At 42.3% G+C, this 14,883-nt stretch overlaps 1 protein-coding gene across 2 annotated transcripts in view; it reads right to left on the reverse strand.

The window, feature by feature from the left end:
* Nucleotides 1-560: 560 nt before the first annotated feature.
* Nucleotides 561-14,883, reverse strand: part of OFD1 (OFD1 centriole and centriolar satellite protein) — a 46,987-nt gene continuing 32,664 nt past the window's right edge. For both annotated transcript variants that reach the window (XM_044285126.1, XM_044285124.1), the window contains exons 18-23: nucleotides 13,528-13,628; nucleotides 8,201-8,320; nucleotides 6,669-6,802; nucleotides 3,773-3,907; nucleotides 3,084-3,139; nucleotides 561-1,014 (exon numbers count right to left, since the gene is read on the reverse strand). In XM_044285126.1, the coding sequence (XP_044141061.1) occupies nucleotides 969-1,014; nucleotides 3,084-3,139; nucleotides 3,773-3,907; nucleotides 6,669-6,802; nucleotides 8,201-8,320; nucleotides 13,528-13,628 (592 nt within the window). In that variant the 3' untranslated portion in view covers nucleotides 561-968. The remainder of the gene's footprint in view (nucleotides 1,015-3,083; nucleotides 3,140-3,772; nucleotides 3,908-6,668; nucleotides 6,803-8,200; nucleotides 8,321-13,527; nucleotides 13,629-14,883) is intronic.

The raw sequence follows: 14,883 nt of genomic DNA on the forward strand, positions 1-14,883 counted from the left end.
TGTGCAAAAGGCCTTAAAGGGGTTTTCCAAGATTACTATGATTTATTACAGATATGTGCACGCAGTTTTTTACTTCATGTACATCTTCCCCATGTTATTTTTTTCAGTTTTGGACTCTCCTGACGAGTTTTCACCATGTAAACAGATCACTCTGGTTTGTTTCCATCCTGGATGTAGCATTTCCTGTTGCTGTATCTAACCAAACCCATGACGCATTTCTCCTTTCTCTACCACATCTTCAACACTGCCCCTAAAAATGCCCAGCTTGTTTAGAGCTCTACTTACCCACCTAGTAACATAGATACCCTATTACTGCCACTGTATGGACATAACAGCACAGGAAATAAGAGAGCAGCATGGACATGGTCATCTGATCATAGCCCAGAACAGAAGATAAATTATTTTAAAGCAAACTGAAAAACCCCTTTAAGCTTTTGGTATTCCAGCAGGCATCCTGTTTTCAGTCATTTATTTGGCAGCCGTATTTTTAGCTGAATATAAAGTGGACAACCCACTTGGCAAACATTAACCTGAGTTAAGAATGAAACAAACTGACATTGTTTTCCGTAAAAATAAAATTTTATTTTACGTGGAAAAAAAATATATACTGCCCCGAGATGGCTTCTGTCCACACATTCCAAACAATGTGATCAAAGTATATAGGCCAGTCTTTGTAATGCTAATACATGGTAGATCATAAATAATTCACAACATTCCTAAAATTGCCCAAGATATATAGAACAAATCCTTCTATGGTAGGGAATGATTTCTCTGGAGTCCTATTCTAATACGGTAAGTCGTTCGTAGGGAGAAGAGTTAAAGACTCAGATATTCAACAAATTCCGTTATAGAAATTGGCCTTTGATGAAATTTCCACATCAAATAAAAACATGCTGTGCTGGTCACACAAATGATTAGTGTCAAAATTCAAAGGACTTGGATTCATCTTGGAGAGGGGAAATGACTGTTTACCAGAAGTCATCGTCTGCTTCTCCAGTGGAGTGAGCTGTGATACTGAAAAAAGAGAAATTATCTTAATAGGCAGAGCGATGCATGGTTAGCCTCACAATTAGGTCATTTATACACAGGGCGGCGGAGTGCACAACAGTTCTAGACAGAATTTCATCATTTGCCAAGTGAAAGCTTGGAAAATCTATAGGTTGATAATAGTTGGCCAGAGGGGTAAAAGAATGGCGGAGATCAGTCGTACACACGGAAGGGATATTTTCACACATCTAAATTCCTGTGCATTAGGACTGCATTCTACCTATATACAGTTATAGCAGAAGTATGTTTATCAGGGTGTCCATATCGTGTTGTTATAGACCTGTGCTGTCTCCTTCAGACAACCTCCCAAAATTGCATTGAAAAGTTCTCAGCTAGGGGGCTAGCCATGTCCAAAAAGATGGGCAGTATGCATAAGATGAGCAGCTTTTAGGAAGAGAAATTGGGATATCGAGACAAGAAGAAAGGTAAAGAAGGGCACAAGATGGAAAATCGGTCACAGGAAATCAGATCTAGATCAGGGGTGGTCTTATCACAGAGGTTCTTACTGTATATAGAAATAAAATGGATATTTGGAATACTGCCAGCAAATGCAATCTAATCTACAGACATGCTGTAGCTCAGGAGAAGCTGAACAGGATGCGAAGTAGTTACTGAATCAGTATCAATTTGTATGTATTTATTGATATCCATGATAAAGATGAGCAAATTGATTTGTCTCATCAGCAGGACTTCACCTGAGGGGCTGTCCCCGCTGGTGAAGAAGTTCCCATCTGCCACTAGATTGACAGGGCTGGACATTTAGCCTGGCCCTGACAATTTCTTGCCTGTGCCGCTGCTCCGATTAGTAGAGCAAGGATAGAAGTTCTGCTTCAACTTTGTGACCTGTGCCTGGTCTGAAGCAGAACCTCTGTCCTTGCCCTGCTAATCGAAGCAGTGGCGCAGGCAAGAAATTGTCAGGGCCAGGCTAAAATGTCAATCTAGTGGCAGGTGGGAACTTCTTCACCAGCGGGGACAGCCCCTCACAGGTGAAGAAGCCTTGTTTATAAGACAAATGAATTTAGATGGAATCAATTCACTCATCTCTAATCCATGATCATTCTTAGCTTAGGAGTCCAGCAGGCGGTCCTACACAGTGACAAATAGACTTCCCTATATGACTACATAGAGAGTTGTCAATCACTATCCAATTGACTTCTCAACTTCTTGCTTCAAAATTCAGATGATCTGATTGATATGTCGTTTTCTGGGAAACTATTCAGTGTATCTCAATCTGCTCAGCTCCTCCTGCTCTATGACATGCTGCTGCCTTTATATACAAATATCAACAAAAAAGTTTAAACCATTCAAATAACATACATGACACACTGAAAATAACCATATATGCATTATAGTGAGCAAGAATGACATTCCTACAATATTACAGTTGCCAAGCTGCTATGCAGTCTTTTTGTGTTACCAAAAAATAATTTTGACACCAGTGCATGTTCTACATGCAAACTACAGTACTTTCTGTATATCTTCTGTGACTGGCTGGTCATTAAAGATCTTATGCTGAGAAGTAGCCTGCACATGTCAGAGTTGGAATAATAAAGAATAAGGCCAGTTTCACATGAGCGTATTCAGTCCAGGAAACAAGCTACGCGACTGTATTTCCTGGACCTAACACTGCTCTTAGGGCCTGATCTCAGAGCATCAGAATGATTTATGATTCTGTGTGTTCCTGCCTGGCTGTGGATCTACTGAGCTGTACTGAAGGCATTATGTCAGTACAGAAGACCCACAGTCAAGCAGGAACACACAGCATCAGAAGTGTTCAGTCTGGGAAATCTAGCGGTCACAAGGAACTTGTTTCCTGGACTGTATACGGTAAGTTCATGTGAAAATGGCCTAAGATGTGCATGTCCCATGGTTATATTTATGAGTAGTGTTCCTTTCCTATTTCTTGTTGAGAAAAATGAGAGTACATCCAGAATACTAGCAGAAAGGGTAAAGAAAACCAGAAATATGGAAGTTTACATGCACTGAGCAGAAGATGTAAATCTCTTTCATTGCTCTGTCTTTTCAATATTGATCACCTTTCATTAGAAAGTTTCTCCTCTACAGACATGTCTTCAAAGTTTTCTTTAGTAACCTAAAAACAAAACCGCAATATAAAAATTCACAGGACGAGTCATATTTCCAGTATACAATCACCAGTATCATTATTTCCCAGTTGCACAATTCAGATCTGCACGGAGAAGGAAGTCCCTGCAATGCGATGTATACCGCATCCAACCCCAAGGCACAAGTGGAAGATAATGGCTGAGTTCAAAGCAAAACCACACACTGTTGTCCAGCACAGACTTTGTGTAACGTTAAAATAAACATTAGAAATGATTCATCTGTCACTGTATGTTATCCTATCTCCACTATAAGTGAACACCATGAAAATTAGGGCATCTGCACACATTGCAGCTTACGCGCGGATAAACTGCAGCGTAAGACAGTACCAGCAAAGTGATGAGATTACACAAATCTCATCTACATTTTGCTTTTTTTTTGTGTGCAGATATTGACCTGACATGTAGAGTTTTAAATCCCCAGCACATCAGGGCTTTCTAAAATTTTGGTGTGGATTTCACCCTCTTTAATGCATGGCTGAGATCTGCGGACAATCCACACCAAAAACTGCAACTGGCACGTGGTTTTGGTGTGAAAACGCACAGAAATATGCGCAGATTTTCCGTTTTGAAACCCGCATCTGGTAGCCTTAGTGATGACTTACCTTGTCAGATGGTTCATCTTTTCGGTTCTGAAGGAGCAACTGCATGTACCTGTCCAAGGGATTTAATTCCGGGGTACTGTCTTTTACACTTTCCTCTTGAACGTCATGTAATAATTTAGGCTCTGCTGCAAAAGCCTTAAAAAGAGAAGCCACAATATGGAAACCAATGTAATTTCAGTTTATTCATACCTAAATTAGGTTAATGAGATCTGGCCAGAGAGTTGAGTCCTATGCTAAGCATGCATGTTTGTTTTCCAAGGGCAGGGGACTTATAGTTGTTACAGTCCAACCTGCCGAAGTGAGTAACAGTAACTTTGACCAGGGGTGCCCAAACTTTTTCATGCCAATGTAGATGGAAACAAATAAAAGGACAACACCTCTGAACTACCCCTTGGACTCTTTTCACATTGGTCAGCTGCAAATGCCAATGAGTAAATGACATCGCAGCTTTCCATGACATCACAATAATAGCTCTTGCATAAGAACACAAGACACAATTAAAGCTGCTCATTCCTTTGTATGAGGGTGACTGTGTGGTCAGAGGCTACAGAAGGTATTAACAAAGGTTCTCCAGCTTCCTCTATGCTCACTGGACACAACGGTGGGGAGGGGGGATGGATGAATAGATATAGACAGACCCATATTTTATTCACAATTGATCATAGAACACATATCAGATGTTGAAAGTGAGACATTTTACCATTTAATAAAAAAAATTAACTAATTTACAACTTGATGGCAGCAACACAAAAGTTGGGACAGAACCATGTCTACTATTGTGTCTCCTCTTCTTTTAACAGCAGTCTGTAAATGTCTGGATGTGAGGAGGACAACTGCTGGAGTTTTAGAAGAGGATGGCTGCCCCAATCTTGTCTAATGTAGGATTGTAGCTACTCAAAAGTCCTGGGTCTTGTTGCCAGATTTTTCATTTCACGATACACCAAATGTTATTTATTGGTGAATGGTCTGGACTGCAGGCAGGCACTCAGCACCTGGACTCTTCTTCTGAAAATCCATGCTGTTGTGATGGATGCAGAATGCGGTTTAGCATTGTCTTACTGAAATATGTAAGGCCTTCCCTGAAGGAGACACCTGGATGGGAGCATATGTTGTTCTAAAACCTCTATGTACTGTCTAGTATTGACAGTGACTTTCCAGATGTGTAAATTGCCCATCCCTTAGGCGCTGTTAAGCTGGATGGTCCCTTTCCACTTGAGTCCACAGCACACGGCATCTATGGTTTCCAAAAAGAATTTTCAGATTTTGATTCATTAGACCACAGAACAGTTTTTCATTTTGCCTCAGTCCATTTTAAATGGAGTTTTGTCCCAGAGAGGATGGTGGTGTTTCTGGATCGTGTTGACATAGGACTTCTTCTTTGCCCGATACTGCAACTTGCATTTGTGGATTGCACGGTGAACTGTGTTCACATAAAGTGATTTGTGGAAGTGTTCCTGAGCCCATGCAGTGATTTCCAGTACAGAATCATGCCTGTTTTAATGTAGTACCGTCTAAGGGCCTATAGGTCACAAGCATCCAATACTGACCATCAGGCTTCTTCCTTGCGCACATGAATTTCTCCAGATTCTTTGTATCTTTTGATGATTTTATGTACTGTAGGTGGTAGGATATTCAAAGTATTTACAATTTTACATAGAGGAACATTTTTCTGAAATGGTTTCACAATTTTTAGACCATTTTTCACAGATTGGGGAACCTCTGCCCATCTTTGCTTCTGAGAGACTCAGTCTCTCTAACATGCTTTTTTTAATACCCAGTCATGTGACTAAGTTGCAAATTGCTCCTCTAGCTGTCCTTTGTCCAGCCTTTTGTCGGCCCTGTCCCAACTGTTTTGAGATACATTGCTGCCATCAAGTTCTAAATGAGTTAATTTTTTTTCATGAAATTTCTCACTTTACCTTCTGATATGTAGTCTGTGACCTATTGTGAATAAAATATGGGTCTATGAGATTTACAAATTATATCTACATATAACTATTTATAGGTAGGCAGATAAACATGAGATAAATAGCTAGCCGTGTGTTGTCCACAACAGTTTGTTAATTACGTTCCATCCGCAAAAATTTAGAACACGCTCTATTCTTGTCCACATTACGGACAAGGATAGGACTGTTCTATTATGGGGGGGACTTTCTGTTCCTCAAAATGCAGAAGGCACACGGCCGGCATCCGTGTTTTGCAGACAGCAGAAAACGGCTATGGCTGTGAGCCTTTACACATTAGTATATGGCATTGCTGAAAATGATGTACAAAGTGGACAACCCTTTTAAGCTAACCTAGTGATCCACTGATTCTCGTTCTTCCAGCTTCTCTAAGTTTCCACAGACCCATCTGCAGAGCCTGTACAGCATCTTATTGCAGAGTTGTATGGCCTCTTTGCCGCCACATACGTTCCACACTAGGCCATATGAAAGGAGCTATTCTCCCCTAGAAGCAATACCTACCATACATATTCTTATGGACCAAGCCACGGTTTTTGTCAACTATGTAAGGAATCCAATAACAACACAAAAAAATAACGCCCCATGCAGTAGAATGAGAGCTCTTCTCTTGCTCCTATTTCATTGATGTTCTTGTGTAAATGTGGCCCTATTCAAGAGTAAAATATGGCCGCGCTGAGTTGGAGCTGCTCTTTGCAGCAGTTTGGTCCTCTGGCTTTTAGGATAGGCTTCTGAAGCATAGGGAACCCTCTCAATGATGTCCATAGGTGTAAATACAATATCAGAAAAAATCTTTTAAGGTCAATGCTGAACTGTTGTTAACGTGGCATGTTATGTGATAGGACAATCTTATCACCTTCCCAGTGTGACAAAGATCGACACTGCTTCAGGAATAGCATTATTCTAGTGTCCCACTAAGGGATTGATGGCATTACCTCTGGTTGCTGATCTGCCTTCTCTTGTATTTCTGAGCAGTCTCTGTCTGATTCTTCCTCGTGCTCCTGGGGGTCTGTCTTCTTACTCCTGTCCAAATCTTGGTTTGAGTTTTCACTTTTCTCCCTGCTGCTGACTAAAAATAAAATGAAGGTTTATCCTTAGGGCATGATATACTTGAGCGTTCTGTCCTCTCCGGACACTGCTTCTTGTACATACGTATAGCAGAAATATTATTAACCTTGCTAAAGCCATCGATTTTTAGCTTTACACCCAAATACATCCGAGTACTTGCAGATATTTTCACCACCCACCATGGTAGGAGAACATAATTATACAAGCAGAAAATGAATTACAGAGATGAAAATCAAACACGTTTGTAGCCGAGGATGGGGTCCTCCCTATCTAATCTGCCTATGCCTTCCTGCCACCACCGGTATCTAGGCTCCTCTAAAATGACATGCATTGATATGCATTATGATAAATATCCAGCTAGTTATGGATAATTTATTGTCAAAGGTAAGCAAAAAAAAGCTGGGAACACGTCTGATTCAATATGGACGCTGCTAAAAAAAAAAGACACATTCGTGTGTAAGGAGGAATGTGTTCTAATGAAGCAAGAGCCATTTCTTCTCTTTCTGCATAATGATATCCTGAATTTGCCTTGGTCGTTTCACAGGAACAGTCGCCATCTGATCTGCATTTTCTGCAGAACCATTCATTTCGATGGGTCCACATCGTCCCACAAAAAAGATTTCTTCTCTGTTTAGTAGACAAGGATAGGATATTTCAATTTCAACTGATGAAAGAAAAAAAAAAAAAAAAAAGGCTGCATGCTCACAGTAAGAATCCGTGTTTTGCGGATCCGCGGTTCCAGACCCCAAAACATATACAGTCGCGCGCATGACTCCTTATTGTGTGGCCATGCCTCATCATCCTGCAGTTTTCACTTCCCGTAGATGACATGGCTATACAGTCAACCTCCCTCCCAGTAGAATATTTCTCTCCTCTCAGAGCCGACGATAGACCTCACTGATTTCAGCCATGGCCACGGAGATATCTGCAAGCAATATGGGAGGGGAATATTTAAATAAAAAACCCAATCTAATTGGTGGGGGTGCCAGGAGTTGGACCCCCACTAATCAGATATTGATGACCTATCCTGAGGATAAGTTAACAATATTCTACTCTGGAAAACCCACTTAGAGTGCCCCATGCAATGTTTCAGGGTTCATCTGCAGTACCACCATGAGATTGTAAAATGTTTTGCTTTCCAGAATCTACATATGGAAAGCGAAGTAAAGGGTCAGGATTATTACGGAATGGAGCATGAGATATGTAATATACTTGTTATGTTCTCTCGACAGTACATATTTTATTAGAACTTTGTGTGATGAACCCGATGTGACAGAAATACATGAGGAGCGTAGGCACGGCACAATGGTTGGAAAGGTTAAAAGAGAAATAATTATTCTGCAGAAAAGCTGATAGAATACATGATAGATTGTACGAGTGGGACGACCACTTAACTTACACGAGTCAGGCACTGAATGAGCTGCCACTGGTGCATCTGCAGTGACACCAATGTCATGGACAGAGCCTCCAGATGGACGAGACAAGTCACTTTCAAGCTGCTCTGGTATGTCCTCCTGGTCTGCGGGAAAGAGGAGGGGGAAAATGAACAATGATCCCATTATCCTGTAGTGCTGGGCCTGGCAGAACTGTCTGGGAATCACTGCGTTCACACACTGGGTAGCATTAGGCTTCTATAGAAGCTGAAGTTTCTTTTAACCTCTTAATTAACACTTCTGTCACCGCAGTTCTGGGGAGCAGGAGAGACAAAGAGGCTAAAATGAATGGGGGGTGAACAATGCGAAGTGAGCAATATGGACGTTCAACATACACTTTACGGGGCTCTTCAGTGGCTGCACGTATTCTGCCATATTCAGTATGACTAGATAGTATGCATTTCCATAGAATAAGGCAAGATAGTGACAACAGATTGCTAGGTGGATGTTTTTCTCCCTTAGCAAAATCTGGCTCTAATCTACATGACTAAAGGCTCCTTTACACTGGCAAATTTTGCAGGCGATTATATGGTTAAAGGGTGCATTTTCTACCAACACCTGCCAAAGGAAGCTGTAGAGTCAAAAATAAGGAGTCAGTGATGTAAGGGTCCCCAGAGGGGGCCTGTCACCTATATTTAATGTTGAAGGACTGTTTTCGTTCAAACCACACCTTTGGTACTTTTATCACCATTTCGGGTCCACAGATTATGAAGATTGTTAGATGTGCATATCCGGACACCAAGTGCCCAACTCTTAGTCCCATTTCCATCTTGCACTCCATCCCTTTTGCCTGCGACATCACTGATCCCTTTCCCTCTGCCTGTGACATCACCAAGCCTCTGCATCCAAACCTCACGCAGGCGCAGACTGGCAATCTTCAGCACGTGAGATTTGGATGCAGCAGCTTGGTGATGTCACAGGCAGAGGGAAACGGATCAGTGATGTCTCAAGCAGAAGGGATGGAGCGCAAGCGGGAGGACCTGGGACAGACAGATGGGCTTGGGCTCTTTAAAAGACTGAAAACACCTAGCTGGGCACTTGATGTCTCATTTGCGTATCTAACAAAGATCATTTTCTGGGGATCAGAAATGGCGATGGTATGGTCTGAACGGCGTTGTAGTACACAACTGTACTTTACCATAAATCTTATATACTAAGTGTAGGTGACAGACTCCCTTTCACTAATTCTATAGATTACCTAACATTCTATCCCTTGTGTGTGGGTGTCATTTTGTGCGGATCATATAATTACGCTGTTGGGGCTAGTCATTACATTAAACAACGTATTACATTTCTTCAGATAATTATTACAACTGTTGGTTTATGGCATCACAAAACCTTATGAGTGGATTACATACAGAATAGAAGGCACTATTCACAGACCTGCTGCTGAATGACGGACTTCTCCATAACCTTGTCCAGCCTATCATGTTATCTGCCAGCACACAATGGTTTACATTATTCTGCCATGTAATAGATTGTTTACTCGGACACGGACAGCTGAATGGACCTCGAACAATGAGGAGTTTATTGCATGCAGATGACGGGGATTCATTAGTGGTTTATGCCGTTGCCTTATTGTTGTTTACAGTCTCCTTTGGGACATTAGATTATGAAAACATTCCCTCTGCGCTAAAAGAGATCTTTGTGGTCGCTAACATAAACCATGATCGGTTGTGCTGAACTGTTCCACTCGTCCTGCGTTACATCAAATGGCGCTGACAGCAGGCGACCTCTGCTGGTCTCAAGGGAGTAGTGCAACACATTGTCACCCATGGTAACACAACACATAAACCGGTTACGTCACTGTCCAATCCTCAGGAATCTGGATCTGAAGAACGTGAATTTCAGCATGTTTCTAACAAAACTAATTTGAAGCCAAAAAATAAACAAAGAAAAATGCATAACGATAGTGGAAAATTTGGATAAAAAAAAAAAATAGATTATGTAAATATTTATAGATATTTGTATATAAATGTTATAATTGTGGTATTAGATGTCTGCACCATGCACAGTATGGCTTTCATTATAGTAAGGTCTCATTTTTTTTTATCTCACACCCAATAGAAAGGGCAATTCTTAGCTTTTCTCAGAAACAGACCAGAATAGGACCCGTTATCAGATTTGTCGATCTGGCACATGGATCCATAAAAAAACAAAAACAACCCAAAAAAATATATAAAAAAAAAATTAAAAAGGAAGTGTGCACGGCCCATTAACTTGTATGGGTCAGAGTGCTATCCGTGTCAACAGTGAACAGCACACCGAAGAAGAATACGGCTGTGCGCATGAGCCCTCACGTAGAAGGATGCACCTCATTAGTGAACGCCAAAAGCCTTCCTCCATGGAGATGACCGTTTAGCCATAGACTGGTAATTCTACCTTATTTTATCTGCAGCATACATGAAACTGTTCCAACAGCTAAAAGGATGTTTTTCTGATTCATTCTAAACCCCCCGTAGACATGCACACTTGGCCCAGCTGAGTGTGCAACTTTTCTGATTGTCACCTCAGAACAAAGTATATTAGTTACGATGAAATCCTTAGTCAAATCATCGACATGTGCAGTAAGGGGAAAGTAGGGACACCCCCATACACAACAGGTGGTAAACCTGTGGCGCCATGAATTTAATGTGGATGACCATTGACTTCATATGGAGATTGCAGCACCAGCAGAGGTTGTCTGAATGTGGATTACACCCAGCTTAAATGAAATGTATTGCATTGCATTGTCTCCCACATATACACACCTTTTAAACTGCATCTGTCATTAAATACAATGCTATAACATGTTAAAAATTTTAAGTTTGATTAGTGGGGTGCTGAAACCCCCACCTGCTAAAAATGAAGGGGCAGAAAAGCTCGGCTGAGCATCGTGGCCCCTCTGTTCTGTTCGGCAGCGCTCAACTCTCCTTGAAAACCAAAGCAATCAGAATACAGGCTCTTACACAGCTCATGTGGCGCTCTAAAGGGACCCAAGCAAAACCAAACACAACCAAAAGGGTAGAGACAAAAAAGGTCCAACTGGGTGTTACCAGTAGGAGGTATGTCCCTGCACAGTCTGACACTATCCAATCAGCGTTCGCAGTGCCAGACTGTGCAGGGACACACCCTTAACTGGTAACACTCATACGGACCTAAAAAAGTCATTGGGCACGTTCGCTGTGTGCAGTGGAAGCAGAGGGCATTGCACCTCACTCTGCACCTCTCATCAAGAATATGTGCATTGACGCAAGGTATACTGCCCTTGGCTTTATTAGCACAGAGCGTATATTCCCAATGCCATTGGAGAAGAGTCCAGGACTCTTCTCCGAGTACGTTTGAATTTCATTTACTTTCTTTTGTGGGGACACATAGGTTTGGGACCCTAAACTCTAGTTGCATAATGACATGCTGGTGGTTTAGTGGCCCCAAACCAGGCAGCATGGTATAGAGCAAGAGGAGCAGAGCAGATTGATATATCGTTTTATGGGAAAACATTCAGTATAATTTGTATTTCATTCATTTAAAGTCCTGCTCATTCTGGGCTTTGAAGTCAAGCAGGCGGTCTATGACTGTGTATACAGAGAGAGCTGTATGGAGGAGGCGGTCCTATCAGTGACTGACAGCCTTCCCTCTATGACTGTGTATACAGAGAGAGCTGTATGGAGGAGGCGGTCCTATCAGTGACTGACAGCCTTCCCTCTATGACTGTGTATACAGAGAGAGCTGTATGGAGAAGGCAGTCCTATCAGTGACTGACAGCCTTCCCTCTATGACTGTGTATACAGAGAGAGCTGTATGGAGGAGGCGGTCCTATCAGTGACTGACAGCCTTCCCTCTATGACTGTGTATACAGAGAGAGCTGTATGGAGGAGACGGTCCTATCAGTGACTGACAGCCTTCCCTCTATGACTGTGTATACAGAGAGAGCTGTATGGAGGAGACAGTCCTATCAGTGACTGACAGCCTTCCCTCTATGACTGTGTATACAGAGAGAGCTGTATGGAGAAGGCAGTCCTATCAGTGACTGACAGCCTTCCCTCTATGACTGTGTATACAGAGATAGCTGTATGGAGGAGGCGGTTCTATCAGTGACTGACAGCCTTCCCTCTATGACTGTGTATACAGAGAGAGCTGTATGGAGAAGGCAGTCCTATCAGTGACTGACAGCCTTCCCTCTATGACTGTGTATACAGAGATAGCTGTATGGAGGAGGCGGTTCTATCAGTGACTGACAGCCTTCCCTCTATGACTGTGTATACAGAGAGAGCTGTATGGAGGAGGCGGTCCTATCAGTGACTGACAGCCTTCCCTCTATGACTGTGTATACAGAGATAGCTGTATGATGGAGGCGGTCCTATCAGTGACTGACAGCCTTCCCTCTATGACTGTATATACAGAGAGAGCTGTATGGAGGAGGCAGTCCTATCAGTGACTGACAGCCTCCCCTCTATGACTGTGTATACAGAGATAGCTGTATGATGGAGGCGGTCCTATCAGTGACTGACAGCCTTCCCTCTATGACTGTATATACAGAGAGAGCTGTATGGAGGAGGCGGTCCTATCAGTGACTGACAGCCTCCCCTCTATGACTGTGTATACAGAGAGAGCTGTATGGAGGAGGCGGTCCTATCAGTGACTGACAGCCTTCCCTCTATGACGGTGTATACAGAGATAGCTGTCAGTCATCCTCCTTGAACGCCGTCACCATGAAAATGCAACGTAAGGTACAGGCAGCATGTTATAGAGCAGGAGGAGCTGAGCAGATTCATATATAGTTTTGCTCGTTCTGGGCAAAACTATATATGAATCTGCTCAGCTCCTCCTGCTCTATAACATGCTGCCTGTACCTTACGTTGCATTTTCATGGTGACGGGTTCGCTTTAAGCACCAGCCTTCTCAGATGCTTAACAAATCTGACTAGTTGTATAGATTTCTTTGCATAACGAGCTGAATTACAGACCTTGTAATAGTGCTATATACTGTAGGTATTGCTTTTCTGCCATACAAACATAACATATTTCAAATTTACGGATAATTCTTTGTAATGTGTCCTTTAGGCATGTGAGCACAGAACGTGCCCTTCTCTACCTTCACATATTTTATTGAATACACTGTATATAGAGTTGTATGCCTGGACCAGATACAGGGCGGCCTCCTCCAGATGACAGCACACTAGGTCCCGTTAGGCTTTAGCTCAGCAGATTGTGATGTCACTTATTTAGGTTTATACGCTGCAGTAATTCAGCTCACGCAGCTGCTTACAAATTCCTTTCTAGCTCTGGTTCCTCTCTAAATTAGGCGATCTTACCTTGCAGTGATGAGTCTGAACGATTGAGGTCCTCTGGATGCAACATTTCAGGCTTAGAATGACGGGATAAATCCAAACTCTCTCTGGCTGGCTTCTGAGCACTAAATAGAAATGAAAATTTAGACTGACCAAATTGCCTAATCTAGAGGACCCATCAGATACCTTTTACTTTTCACTGGATTTATGTACACTAATGTATTAAAGGGCTATCTGGTTTATAGTCATTTTCAAACTGGGAATTCTGAGTAAGCAATTGCAGGCAAGAATAGGTGGAATGCACATTGCCGGTGTCGTGTTTTGCTGATCCGCAAAACACACACGGATGTCTGAATGGAGCCTAATAGGACATGTTCTATCTTTGAACGGAACGAAAAAACGGAAACGGAAGGCATACGGAGTACCTTCCATTTTTTGGGGATCCAGAAAGGTTCCGTATACGGTCAGTACCCGGAGCGCAAAAAATGAAGAAAAAAAAAAAAAAAAAAAAAAAAAAAAAAAAAAAAAAACATTTGTGTGCAAGAGACCTAAGAGTAATAAATATATTCAAGTTATCGCCTATGCACTGGATAATTATTAGTTTGTTGGGGGTCCGACAGCTGGGACCACCACTATCACGAGAACGGAGACCCCAGTTCACCATTTTAATGTAGCACTAGTCGAGCATGGGCACCGCTGCTCCAATTAAAGTGTATGGGACTGCTGGAAATAGCAGAGTGCTGTATTTGGCAATCTCCGGCAGTCCTACAGAGACGAATGGTGGTGCAGATGCTCAAACAGTGTTCCATTCAGACTATGGAAATGGGACCCCTACTCTCATGATTGTGGGGTCCCAGCAGTGACACCCCCATCAATCTAACAATTATCCTCTATCCAGTGGATAGAGGATAACTTGTTCTAAACGGTCAGTGGATTGGACGGGCCATGGTTCCCTTCATTAGGGTTTTCTGAGGTTTAATTAATACTGATGGCTTAACCTTAGGATAAGCCATCAATAACAAATAGATGAGGGTCCCCCCCACCCATTCAGCTGACTAAAGGGCCATGGAGCTCACTGTTCACCAGACACCGCTCCGTACATTTGCGACTGGCTGTGCCTGGTTCTGCAGCTTAGCCCAGGGACAGCCCCTACTAAATGTAAGGAGCTGTGTCGGGTGAACAATAAGCCCTACAGCCCTTTAGTCAGCAAATCAATGGAAGCGCTAGGAGTTGGACCCTCACTGATGCGATAGTGATGGCCTATCCTAAGGATAAGTCTTCAATATTAAGGCTCCAGAAAACTCCTTTAAATAATATCTAACATAATGTTTCAAATATCAAAAGAAAGCATATGTTAGCTAGGAGTTGATGAAAAGCTCA

This window comes from Bufo gargarizans, chromosome 3 (assembly GCF_014858855.1).
Source record: "Bufo gargarizans isolate SCDJY-AF-19 chromosome 3, ASM1485885v1, whole genome shotgun sequence".
Taxonomy (NCBI): Eukaryota; Metazoa; Chordata; class Amphibia; order Anura; family Bufonidae; genus Bufo; species Bufo gargarizans.